Source organism: Anolis carolinensis, chromosome 3, assembly GCF_035594765.1.
Source record: "Anolis carolinensis isolate JA03-04 chromosome 3, rAnoCar3.1.pri, whole genome shotgun sequence".
Lineage (NCBI taxonomy): Eukaryota > Metazoa > Chordata > Lepidosauria > Squamata > Dactyloidae > Anolis > Anolis carolinensis.
This window is the reverse complement of record NC_085843.1, coordinates 3,213,472-3,226,905: the sequence shown is the minus strand read 5'-3', so window position 1 is coordinate 3,226,905 and position 13,434 is coordinate 3,213,472. Positions and strand designations below refer to the sequence as shown.

The window sequence follows — 13,434 nt, the reverse complement described above, 5'->3', positions numbered from 1 at the left end:
ATTTTAACTTGTTGCTCATTTTATTCAAATGGGAAAAAGTTTTTCAAATTGGGAAAAAGTTGTGCAAAGCAACACTGACCCCTCGTGGCCACTTTGCGCCATTACACCCTACGCATTTCTCTACTTCTTCTCCATTATAGAATGAATGCAGATGGAGGGTTGTTGTGTGTCTTTCGGGCTGTGTGGCCATGTTCCAGAAGCATTCTCTCCTGACGTTTCGCCCACATCTATGGCAGGCATCCTCAGAGGTTGTGAGGTTCTCCATACCTCACAACCTCTGAGGATGCCTGCCATAGATGTGGGCGAAACGTCAGGAGAGAATGCTTCTGGAACATGGCCACACAGCCCGAAAGACACACAACAACCCTGTGATCCTGGCCATGAAAGCCTTCGACAACACAATGCAGATGGACCTCACTAGAAATGATGTCGCGGTCCCAAAAATTGACAACCATCCATGGAACCTTTTTGAGACATTTACAGATATCTCTTGTGCAGGGTTTACAGTGGGCTCCCCAAAAATGCTTCAGTTGTGCTTTTCCAAAAAGGAAAATCAGCCTCTTCAGCAAGCCTTGCAAAGGCCAATGAGTTGTCAGTATATATAAGTATACTAGCTGTGCCCGGCCCTGATGCCATCACTCTTTTATATATATAGACTAGCTGTGCCCGGCCACGTGTTGCTGTGGCGAAGTCTGGTGGTATGGGAAATAAAGTATTGAGGAATTGGTGGTAGTTAAGGTCAAGGGTCAAGGTTTTACCTTACATGAAATCCATTATAGCTGTGTGGAAGGGACTTGAGTCTACACTGCCATATAATCCAGTTAAAATCTGATAATCTGTATCTTATAGGCAGTGTGGAAGAGGCCTAAGTGAGGCCTAACTCTGCCTGTCCCCTTGGCTGAGTGGGTTGCTAGGAGACCAAGTGGGCGGAGCTTAGCCTTCTAACTGGCAGCAATTGGATAAAAACAATTATTCCTCTCCCTCTAATTAGGACTTTATTTTTCTTTTCTTTTTGTTGTATGAACGTAGAGGCATGGGTGAGGGGTTGTGCTGCCAAGTTTAGTGTTTCTGGGGTGTGTAGTTTTGTTGTTTTGTCCTAGGCCGAAATTTCATTACACTTTTATATAGATAGATAAAATACCTATTTTATTTACCTGGGATCACATAGATATTTATCAAAGGGCCGTGAGTGGAAGAGTTGAACAAGCCCTGCTGCTTACTCCATGTTAATAAAATTTGTAAATAACACTATGCAACAAAATTTGAAAACAAAAATCTGTTTCTGGTTTGAAAGTATTATTTCCTGTTTAATTGTGCGATCCTTACTTCGAAAGTAGTTCTTTTACTCCAGAAATGTTGTTTTTGTGGCTGCCACAAACTAGGTTGAGTTGGTTGAAACTCGATGAAGAAATATTCATTGCAAAACTAGAGCAAAATGTGCTACAGCAGGATTTCCAGCACAATGTTTTGGCAACTGGATAAACTTTTCCTATGCTTTTATGATAAAGCAATTAGAAAATGACATTTGTAACCCAGGAACAAAAATCATGTGACATAGTGCTATTATTATTATTATATACAATTATAATAACATAATATAATAAATATAATGTTGTTTTTATATAATGTTGTTTTTATATTTTGTCTATTGTATTGTCTTGGGCATGGCCCCATGTGAGCCGCCCCGAGTCCCCGTTGGGGAGATGGTGGCGGGGTATAAATAAAGTTTTATTATTATTATTATTATTATTATTATTATTATTATAAGATAATATGCTGCAGGATGTCTCTCCTGCAAATACAAAGTTTTACAGTTTAATAAACTTTTCCCATGTTTTTATGATAGAGCCAATTAGGAAATGACATTTGTAACCCAGAAACAAAAATCGTGTGACATAGTGCTATTATTATTATTATTATTATTATTATTATTATTATTATTATTATATAATACAATTATAATAATATAATATAATAAATATAATAATAAGATAATATAAGATAAATATGCTGCAGGATGTCTCTCCTGCAAATACAAAATTTTGCAGTTTAATAAACTTTTCCCATGTTTTTATGACAAAGGCAATTAGGAAATGTCATCTGTAACCAAGGAACAAAAATTACACTACATAGTGTAGTCAAATCCACAGAAGTTGAACCCACTGAACTCTATGAAGAGGGCTGCATAAATGGCAAATGTGTAGTTAAAGGAGGAAGACCCTTTTATTGGAAGATAAGGAGAGACAAAGCTAGAAAACACCGGAAAACCATGGGAAAGGCCTTCTTTGGTGGGTCTGGGGAGCCTTCTTTGGGGGCTGTCGAGGTTCTGGCTCCATCGCTTTACGTGGGAGAAGTCAAGTCGAGTTTTCCTTCCTGGGGTTTCAGGGATGAGGAGCCCATGGACTCCTGGAAGAGAAGACATGTCCAGCTGAAAGTCAGGCATCCTAGATTTTCTGTGTTTCCTCCACCACAGACATCCCAGTGTTTCTTTCTCTCTCCATTGGGGTGGAATTTGCATGACCCCGCCCACTGCCTCTCCCATAACCCTTTCCTGTCCTTTTCAATGGCACACAGCAAACAGAGGGATTGATCAGCAACCGAACATACTAGAAGTTTGGGGAGAATTCACGATGATGTATAGGAGTTGTATGCACTGGGATGTATAGTTCACCTGCAATCTAAGAGCACTTTGAATTTCATCAAAGATGGAATTGCATGAGACTTGGCACACAGAGACCTCATGACTAGCAAAAACTCCTGGAGGTCTTTGGGGAAAATTCACCTTGATTTTGTTGTGGTAATCTCTGAGCGGTTAGACTCAATTTAACCTCTCTGGGGGAGATCTCACCAAAAATCAACAGAGTAGCAAAAGCAAAAGCTTTCAAATGCAACACGGGTTGAGCAAGAGAAGCCTTTGATCATTTAGGATTGCAATGGACTGCAGAGTCTCAATAAAAGTTCAAAAAGTATTTATTCAGGTAAAAAGAACTCCATTGTAGATAGAAAGGCTTGGGAGCTGTCTAGTCTACTCTAGACTGGTTTCTAAGGAAAAATAAGAAAGGAAAAATAACAAACATCTAAATAGTTACATCTTGCCAGGAGAGATGGCAGGACGTGTTGTTAGCTTGAAGAACAAAGGGAGAAGAGAGAACCAAAATGGTTCCAACCTCATGGTCCAGTTTATTGGGGCCATAAAAGACATTCTGACCAACGGGAAGTCAGTGTCCCTAAAGATTCACATTTCTACTAACTTCAAAGTAAGGGATGTGACATACACAGGATAGAGTGAAAACACAGTAAAGCCTGTCTAGGCATGCTTTGGAAACAGGGAAAGGATTCCCTCAATCTAACTCTATCATCTATCTAACTACATTTAGACTTGAGTCGTCCAGGATGATTCTCAACAGATTTGTGGGACTAGCAGGGCCGGCCGGAGATATTTTTAAATGTTAAGCGGGGGTGCTAAAAAGCGCCCCCGCCACCGGCCCTGCCTCCCACGCCCTGGCCCCGCCCAGCATGCCCTGGCCCCGCCTCCCACGCTGCGTGGGAGGCGGGGCCAGGGCGAATAGTGTGGGGGGCGGGGCCAAAGTTGGCCCCGCCCCCCGCCCAGCGTGCCCTGGCCGCGACCAGGAAGTAAGGGCCAAATGGCCTATCTGTGCTGTGCGTATGCGCACAGCACAGATAGGCCATTTGGCCCTTAGTCTACAAACTAAGGGCAAAAAGGCCTATCTGGCTGTGCGCATGCGCACAGCACAGATAGGCCATTTGGCCCTTAGTCTACAAACTAAGGGCAAAAAGGCCTATCTGGCTGTGCGCATGCGCACAGCACAGATAGGCCATTTGGCCCTTAGTCTACAAACTAAGGGCAAAAAGGCCTATCTGGCTGTGCGCATGCGCACAGCACAGATAGGCCATTTGGCCCTTAGTCTACAAACTAAGGGCAAAATGGCCTATCTGGCTGTGCGCATGCGCACAGCACAGATAGGCCATTTTGCCCTTAGTTGACAAACTAAGGGCAAAATGGCCTATCTGGCTGTGCGCATGCGCACAGCACAGATAGGCCATTTTGCCCTTAGTTGACAAAGTTGGCCCCGCCCCCCGCCCAGCGTGCCCTGGCCGCGACCAGGAAGTAAGGGCCAAATGGCCTATCTGTGCTGTGCGTATGCGCACAGCACAGATAGGCCATTTGGCCCTTAGTCTACAAACTAAGGGCAAAAAGGCCTATCTGGCTGTGCGCATGCGCACAGCACAGATAGGCCATTTGGCCCTTAGTCTACAAACTAAGGGCAAAAAGGCCTATCTGGCTGTGCGCATGCGCACAGCACAGATAGGCCATTTGGCCCTTAGTCTACAAACTAAGGGCAAAAAGGCCTATCTGGCTGTGCGCATGCGCACAGCACAGATAGGCCATTTGGCCCTTAGTCTACAAACTAAGGGCAAAAAGGCCTATCTGGCTGTGCGCATGCGCACAGCACAGATAGGCCATTTGGCCCTTAGTCTACAAACTAAGGGCAAAAAGGCCTATCTGGCTGTGCGCATGCGCACAGCACAGATAGGCCATTTGGCCCTTAGTCTACAAACTAAGGGCAAAATGGCCTATCTGGCTGTGCGCATGCGCACAGCACAGATAGGCCATTTTGCCCTTAGTTGACAAACTAAGGGCAAAATGGCATATCTGTTTTCAGCGGTTTGGCGCGGGCGCGGAGATTGAAGCCCCGCGCGGCCGCGCCAACACCGGAGGCGTCGGTGGCGCTACGGGCCGCTGTCGACGCCTTGACAGCGCCCCTAGCATCCAGCGCCCGAGGCAGCCGCGTCAGCGGCCTCTTATAATCAACCGGCCCTGTGTGGGAGTTATAGTTCACCTACATCTACAGAGCACTGTGAACCCAAACACCGATGGAGCTGGACTAAACTTGACACAGAGACCTGATATGCCGAAATTTGATTACTGGAGGGGTTTCAGTGGAACTGACCTTCCTTTCTGGGAGTTGTAGTTCACCCACAACCAGGGAAAATGTGACCTTCACTGATGATGGACCTGGATCAGACTTGGCACATGAAACCCCAATGACTAACTCAACATACTGGAGAGGTTTGAGGGGACTGACTCACCAAAGTGGGAGTTGTAGTTTACTCGACAGCCAGAGAGCACACTGAACCCCACCCATAATGCATCCAGAGCAAACTTGCCCAACATCACAAACTTTAAGTCCTGATGGAGTTTCTCGGGGTCAACCTGGCATGATGTGAGTTATAGTTCACCCACAACCTTATGCATTTCGTACAATTTAAAAAATAACTTTTTTCAAATAACCCGGATACCCAAGCTAGTTAAAAATTAAATGAACACAAACACAGACACAAAAATATAGAAGCAATTTGATATACAAATGACCCATTAATATTCACAACTCATATCTCTCCATCCCTACAAACAAGTACTAAGTAGAGGAGAAGGAGGTTATTATTATTATTATTATTATTATTAGGGCCCTATTGCTTAATTTCAGCTAGTGTAGACCCATTCAACCAGTGACTGAATAGAGATGCAACACTTAGGTTAATCAGGCTGGGACAAGCAATAGGACTGAGTTAAAAGGTCTTTTGTTGGGAACATTGCTCAAGCAGCCATGAATTAAGTACATTTGTTGCAAAATGGCCTATTTTGAATCCGTTTTGTTAAAGTTTTCAAAAGGAAAAGGAAAAAAAGTATAGGATTAGGATGTTTAATGAAAAAAAATGGTTTACTGCGACTTACTGTATCGTACGGCTCCTTAAATAAATTTCTCCGGATCGCTTTTGCAAACCTATAGATGGAAAGTACCAATGTTAGCGAACATTCTGTGTGGGTTTAACCCAGGCCTGGGCAAACTTTGGCCCTCCAGGTGTTTTGGACTTCAACTCCCACCATTCCTAACAGCCTCAGGCCCTTTCCTTTTCCCCCTCAGCTGCTTAAAACTACAGCTCCCAGAATTCCATAGCATTATGCCATAGCAAGTACAGTGGTGTCAAACTGCATCCATTCTATGGTGTAGATGCACCCAAGGTTGTGATCGAGGTGACCCCCCCCACAGGACTTTGTAAAAGATAGTTAAAAAATCAAGGCTTTATGTCCTATATTTCATATATTTATAGCAGAAGGTAACTGAGAAATTTTACTGGAGTTTACTGTGATTTACTAAAATCCTGGTGTAAAGAAGTATGAATTTTAGTTTACAGATGTCATGTTTAACTGCGTTTTAAAAGTCATGTTTAACTGTGTTTTAAAAGAGTCAGTATTTCAGTTACTCTGCTCTCATGAGTGGTTGCCATGGAGAAGGGGGTGGAGCCAACTGCGTTTAGCTGAAGAGAGAGTAGAATTTGGAGGGAAACTCAGTCTGTGGTCAGAGAACCACAGGGAAGGTTGATTTTAGAGTCTGTGTTCTTATGAGACACAGAGAAGACTGATTCTCAGTGAAGGGATCAGGGTGGCTGAAATGTTTGATTTTGAGTCAATTTTAAAATAAGTTTGGTGATTTATTTTAAGTAGTCTGTGCCCTAATAAGGTATAGGGAAGTCTGATTCTCAGTTGAGGGGATTAGGGAGACTAAAGAGTTTATTTGAGTCATTTTAAAAATAAGTTTGGTGACTTATTTTAAGGTAACCTGTTTCAGATAAGGAACAGATAGGCTGTGATTGTAATTCACAGGGTGACTGCAGGTTAAAGCAGAAGAGAGAAAGAAGTGGCATTTTAAAGTTTGAAACACCTCAATATAGCATTGCAACTGTTAATCTAAGTGCCTCAAACAAGAAGAAAAGTTATTGTAACCATTAAGCTTGTGCCTGAATAAACGTCTTATTATTCCTTCAAACATCTCAGTCTCTGTCATATATACACATTAAGAATAAACAAGAAGAAAGAAAAACAAAATTTTAAAGTCTCCTCTCTAAGTAGCTAATGGTTGCGTATCCCTATAGTGGTGGCAAGAGTTGATGATCCCATTGACATTTGGTGGCAGCATTATAAAGACATTGATATTTGGTGGCAGTTTTAAAATAAAAACATCTTTAATAACTGGTGGCAGCGGATATAGTTATATATATAATATAATTTAATAAAAACATCATCCTTCTCCACAATTGGTGGCAGCGGTGGGATTCAAAAGATTCCCCCCTGCCTGAGTTCTTTGCAAATTGGTGTCAGCTGTGGGGATTTTTTAAAAGATTTCTCCCCCTTTCTGACATCTTTGCACCTGGCATAAAGGGTGTTTGATCTTTTAGCTTGAGGCAAGAGGTAACAACTTTCCTAATCCTTTCCTGAACCAGTGACTCACAAACAAAAGGACTCCCTTTTTGTTTAGAGTTGAGGCATATATCCAGGCAAAAGGGTTAGCAAAGGAAAAAAGCCAATTGTAAACCACAGGCTTTACAATCTTGCCCTTATTTCTCAAACATTTGAAATGTATTCTTCTGCTTATCTTTCTGCTTCTCTGTATCACCTTTGACACACATTTTCATTATTGTTTCTTATTGCCAATATTATTTCCTTGTGCAATGTCTTTCCCTCCATGTATGTATATATCAAATTGAAGCAAAGTGACCTCGCTGTGAACTCTGGCCAAACATGCCTCGACCTGAGTCACTGGCTTGCCCCAGGCTCATGCTAATGGAACTGTCCCAAAACAATGCGATCTTCCTCTCCTTGGATTCTGAATATCACTGTCTACAGTGCACAATGGATTTCCCCAGACCTCGGAGGACATTATTTTTGGCAGAGTATCGCAGGCTGGCATCACTTTCAGCTGAAATTAAATAAAATTCTTCGGTGGCTTCTGCTTCAACCTGGTGAGTTATATTCTGGAAATTATTGGCTTCTATTCTCACCAGGTCTAACCCACAGCTTGGATCTCACTGTCCAATGCTGCTCTAAATTTCTCTATAACAAGGTCACTAAGGCGGATTTACACTGCCATATGATCCAGATTAATAAAGCAGATAATGCACATGATCTGCTCTGAACTGGATTATTTGAGTTCACACTGCCATATGATCCAGTTCAAAGCAGATAATTTGAATTTTACACGGCAGTGTTGAAGGGGCCTTAGGCTGAATCTACACTGCCCTATATCTCAGGATCGGATCCCAGATTATCTGCTTTGAACTGGATTACTTGAGTCTACACTGCCAGATAATCTAGGATAAGAGGATAAACTGGGATCAGATCCTGGGATATTGGGGCAGTGTGGATCCAGCCTTCGGGGAGATGGGGCGGGATACAAGAGTAATGTTGCTGTTGTTGTTGTTGTTGTTGTTGTTGTTGTTGTTGTTGTTGTTTTTATAGTGTTATTAAGGATTCTGAACCCCATCGCTGCGTGCTTTAAAAGATGGGAAATGTATTGCTGTTTTTAGTGGCCTTAGATTATCTGAATGGCCCCTTCTACACCGCTATGTAATTCAGTTTCTGATCCCAGATTATCTGCTTTGAACTGGATTATTTGAGTCTACACTGCCAGATAATCTGGGATAAGAGGATAAACTGGGATCAGATCCTGGGATATCGGGGTAATGTGGATCCAGCCTTCGGGGAGATGGGGTGGGATACAAGAGTAATGTTGCTGTTGTTGTTGTTGTTGTTGTTATTGTTGTTGTTGTTGTTGTTGTTATAGTGTTATTAAGGATTCTGAACCCCATCGCTGCGTGCTTTAAAAGATGGGAAATGTATTGCTGTTTTTAGTGGCCTTAGATTATCTGAATGGCCTCTTCTACACCGCTATATTATTTATTTATTTATTTATTTACAGTATTTATATTCCGCCCTTCTCACCCCAAAGGGCACTTCCTCATTCCAACGTCGTAAATTAGTTAAACTTGCCTCCCCACTTTTTATAAGTGGTACCTTATTTCCTACTTGACAGATGCAACTATCTTTCAGGTTGCTTGGTCAGCAACGAGCAGGGGCTATTTTTTATTTTTAATTGACGGGTGCTCACCCTGCCACGGGCTGGCCTCAAACTCATGACCTCGTGGTCAGAGTGATTTATTGCAGCAGGCTGCTCACCAGCCTGCGCCACAGCCCGGCCCCAATTCAGTTTCTGATCCCAGATTATCTGCTTTGAACTGGATTATATGGCAGTGTCGACTCATATTGCCCAGTTCAGAGCAGATACTGGGTTATACGGCAGTGCAGATTAAGATGGAATAATAGAATTGGGAAGACACAACCCAACTCCTCCGAGCAGATGGCCATCCAGAGGAGATTCTACAGCAAGCATGGGCAAACTTGGGCCCTCCCTCCAGGTGTTTTGGACTACAACTCCCACAATTCCTAACAGCCTGCCGGCTGTTAGGAATTGTGGGAGTTGTAGTCCAAAACACCTGGAGGGAGGGCCCAAGTTTGCCCATGCTTGCTCTACAAGAACACCCAATGAGGTGGCCCCAGGGAAGCGGACTTACCAAGCTTTCAAGGGGTCTCTCTTATAGGCGGCAGCGAGGCCTAGCAAAAAAAGAGCCAAGCCTCCCAGGACGACGAACACGACGACACGAACAAGAGGCTCTAGAAGGGGAAAGAAGAAGTTATTATGCATATATTATGCATATATAAAGCACCAAGTACAGCCGTCCCTCCACTTTAAACAGCCAATACGATTTTAGGTTCAGCAATAAGAGTCGAGTGCCCAAGTCATTGTCCCACGAGCTTCCCTTGTTGGAAAGAGCAACCTTCTGCAAGCCTCCACTAGTTATTTGTTATGTATATACCGTATATACTCGAGTATAAGCCGACCCGAATATAAGCCTAGGCACATAATTTTACCACAAAAAAAACCAGGGAAAACATTGCCCCCAGTATAAGCCGAGGGTGGTAAATTTCAGAAATAAAAATAGATACGGGCTGTGGCGCAGCTGGCTAGTAACCAGCTGCTATAAATCACTACTGACCGATAAGGTCGGGACGGGTTAAGCCCCCGACCATTAAATAGCCCGGCTTGCTGTTGACCTATGCAGCCCCGAAAGACAGTTGCACCTGTCAATTAGGGAAATTTAGGGATGCTTTATGCGGGAGGCTAATTTACAACACCATAAAACTGCCAGCAAAACACGAGGAAAGGAATGAGGAAGTACAGCCACTACTGGACGGTGAAGCAACAGCTCCCCCTGTGGTCGGAATCGTGAAGCTGGAAAAATGTTAAAAATGCCTCTGAGTCTGGCTAATGTATGTTGTTTGTCTGTTGGCATTGAATGTTTGCCATATATGTGTTCATTGTAATCCACCCTGAGTCCCCTTCGGGGTGAGAAAGAAGGGCGGAATATAAATACTGTAAATAAATAAATAAATAAATACCAATAAAATTACATTAATTGAGGCATCAGTAGGTTACATGTTTTTGAGTATTTACACAAAGCTCAAATTTAAGATAAGACTGTCCAACTCTGATCAAACCATTATTCTCATCTTCTTCAATGTAAATGTGCTTATGCATCCTTTTAATAATAAATAGAGTAAAATAATAAATGTAATAATCATCATAATAATAAATAATACAGGAAAATAATACATGTAATAATGAATAGAGTAAAATAATAAATGTAATACAGTAGAGTTTCACTTATCCAATGTAAACGGGCCAGCATAACGTTGGATAAGCAAATATGTTGGATAATAAGGAGGCATTAAGGAAAAGCCTATTAAACATCAAATTAGGTTATGATTTTACAAATGAAGCACCAAAACATCATGTTAGACAACAAATTTGGCAGAAAAAGTAGTTCAATACGCAGTAATGCTGTGTAGTAATTACTGTATTTACGAATTTAGCACCAAAATATCACGATATATTGAAAACATTGACTACAAAAATGCGTTGGATAATCCAGAACGTTGGATAAGCGAGACTCTACTGTAATAATAATAAATAATACAGGAAAATAATACATGTAATAATAAATAGAGTAAAATAATAAATGTAATAATGATAAGATCAGAGTGAAATAAGAAATGTATTAATAATAATAATAAAAAATAGAGTAAAATAAATGTAATAGTAGCAACAATAATAGAGAAAAATAATAAATGTAATAATACCAATAATAATAGAGAAAAATAATAAATGTAGCATATATTCTCGAGTATAAGCTGACCCAAATATAAGCCAACCAGGACCCTCACCCGAGTATAAGCCGAGGGGGGCTTTTTCAGTCTTAAAAAAGGGCTGAAAAACTAGGCTTATACTCGAGTATATACAGTAATTCAGATTCGTTACTGTATTGTATATGTGTGTGTTGGTGTGCAGTTTTGCTTAACTCTATGTTGTGGGTGAGGCTGCAGATCATGCGATCAGATCTTGGCTTGTCCAGGACTCAGACTCCATGCTTAGAGACTTCAGTAAAAACAGATATATGCGTTTAGAAGTCGATAGGAACAGAATGCTGTACAGAAGTCATTAGACATTCAATATAGAAACAGACTCTATTAGACTTTCAGAACAGAGAGATGCTTTGGACTTTTGACTGTTGATTCTAAGAAAAATGGCCTGTGTTATCTGCACAGAGAAACTACTTCAAATCCTATCATTAACTGGATTGATATGCAAATTACCTGTATGCTGAATACATGAAGTTTGTGAGTAAACCAACCATTTTAAAGAAGTCTATTTTTGTCTCTTGGGAGCATTATTTAAAAACAAGATATTTTAAGGGAGATTAGATGCTTTTGGGCAACTAAAAGAACACTTCTGAAACTCTGCTATATGTGTGTGTGTGTTTTGTGCATTGGCATATTTTGTCCCTAACAGTTCAAAAAGGTATCAAGGTACATCTTCTGAATGCGCACAGACTGCGTTATCATCAGCATATTGGAGTTCTATAACAGATGTTGTTCTGACCTTGGTTTTAGCTTTCAGTCTGCTGAGGTTCACATAGTAAAATTCTCTCTGTACCCACTGAAATCTTTACAGCAACCATTCTCCTTTCTTGGTCTTTAAATAGTAATTCAGAGGGGATCTTCTCATCTATGTATAGTACCATGCCTCTTTTTTTTCTTATGTCAGAGGAGTAATATTCTTTGTCTAATTTCTTTTGGGATAAGTGAGATACGTACTTCTGAGCAATATGTGTCTCCTGGAGGACTACCACATTGTATTTGCCCTTCCATATTTGGTTTAAAAAACCCTTTCTTTTATTTGGAGAGTTAAGACCATTCACGTTATTTGAATAGCACTTATTTGTTGTGTAATGTCACTCATCATCATTGGTTAATTTGTCTGCTGAGGTTCAATAGCTTGCCATCTGTCTGATAGAATATCTCCACGCCAGTGGGAAGCTTCCCATCAACAAGGTGTAGTATCATAGCCGTGAAGATGGAAAATAAGGTTGGGGCAATAACACATCCCTATTGGACACCCGATTCCACCTTAAATGAGTCACTTTGGGAGCCACTGCTGTCCAAGAGACTGTTGCCATTATGTCGACATGGAGGAGCCGCAATATGTTCACAAATTTTTCAGGGCATCTGAATTTTTGGAGGATGGTCTAGAGAGCTCTACGATTCACAGTGTGGAATGCACAGCTTTGGCTCTTCCATGAAGCTGCCTTAAGCCTTGGTTCTGGATGAAAGGTGGGATGTTAACAAAAAGAGCCAACACAGCGGCATTGTTCGCATGTTGGAGAATGACTGGAAGACCTGGGTCTGGATCCCCCCTTGGCCATGGAAACCCACTTGGCGATGCTGGGCCAGCCCCTCTCTCAGGCTCAGAGGAAGCCAAGAGAAAACTTCTTTTGAAGGAATCTGGCCAAGAAAACTCTACAAAAGGGCGGCAGTGAGTTAGAGTCAGCTTGAGAAAGATAAGGGACTGAGTGCTCAAGCAGAGTCAAGGCAATTGTTATATCCCAGCTACCTTTGGCCCCTGTACCTGACCCTGGGTTTGCCTTTGACCAGGATGAAGAATATGTTGATATTATTCAGAGTCAGCAAGACCCGATGAATTTGCAGCTGCCACTTTTTGACGATATACAGCCAGCTCTAATTGAAAGGGAGAGTGTTGTGGATAACTCTACTCCCTTGCCAGATGTCTCTAGCTCACCGGAGTCTGTGTCCTTCAACCGGAGAGAGTATCTAAACAAGCAGAGATCTGAGAAACAAGCACGGAGGAGAAGTGCCCGCTTGGCTGAATGTGGAGACTCTCTCTAGAAGCCTTTCCCTTGGGAACTTTGGGGAGGAAGGCCCTCCTTTTGGGGGGAGACTCTGCACTTCAATAAAAGTTTTGCTTCCAGTAGTTTCCCTGCGGTGTCAACGTAGCTTACGACTAAGAAGGTGCATCGTCTCCAGTTTCCAGCTCCTTGACTCAAGCGGCCAGCAGGTGACGCAACTCACGAGTAGACCCAGATTTAAGTCTACTTTCCTGTCTTTTCATGAACCAAGATTTATTTCCATGATCTCAAGTTCTTGCCTTGCTTCTAAGA

General features: G+C 42.0%; 1 protein-coding gene across 1 annotated transcript in view; it reads right to left on the bottom strand.

The window, feature by feature from the left end:
- Positions 1–2,204: 2,204 nt before the first annotated feature.
- The window catches only part of LOC103281042 (disintegrin and metalloproteinase domain-containing protein 9), a 67,808-nt gene continuing 56,578 nt past the window's right edge, over positions 2,205–13,434 (bottom strand). Inside the window, exons 21-23 of the mRNA XM_062974339.1 lie at positions 9,433–9,532; positions 5,759–5,807; positions 2,205–2,406 (exon numbers count right to left, since the gene is read on the bottom strand). Coding sequence (XP_062830409.1) covers positions 2,341–2,406; positions 5,759–5,807; positions 9,433–9,532 — 215 coding nt within the window. The 3' untranslated portion in view covers positions 2,205–2,340. The remainder of the gene's footprint in view (positions 2,407–5,758; positions 5,808–9,432; positions 9,533–13,434) is intronic.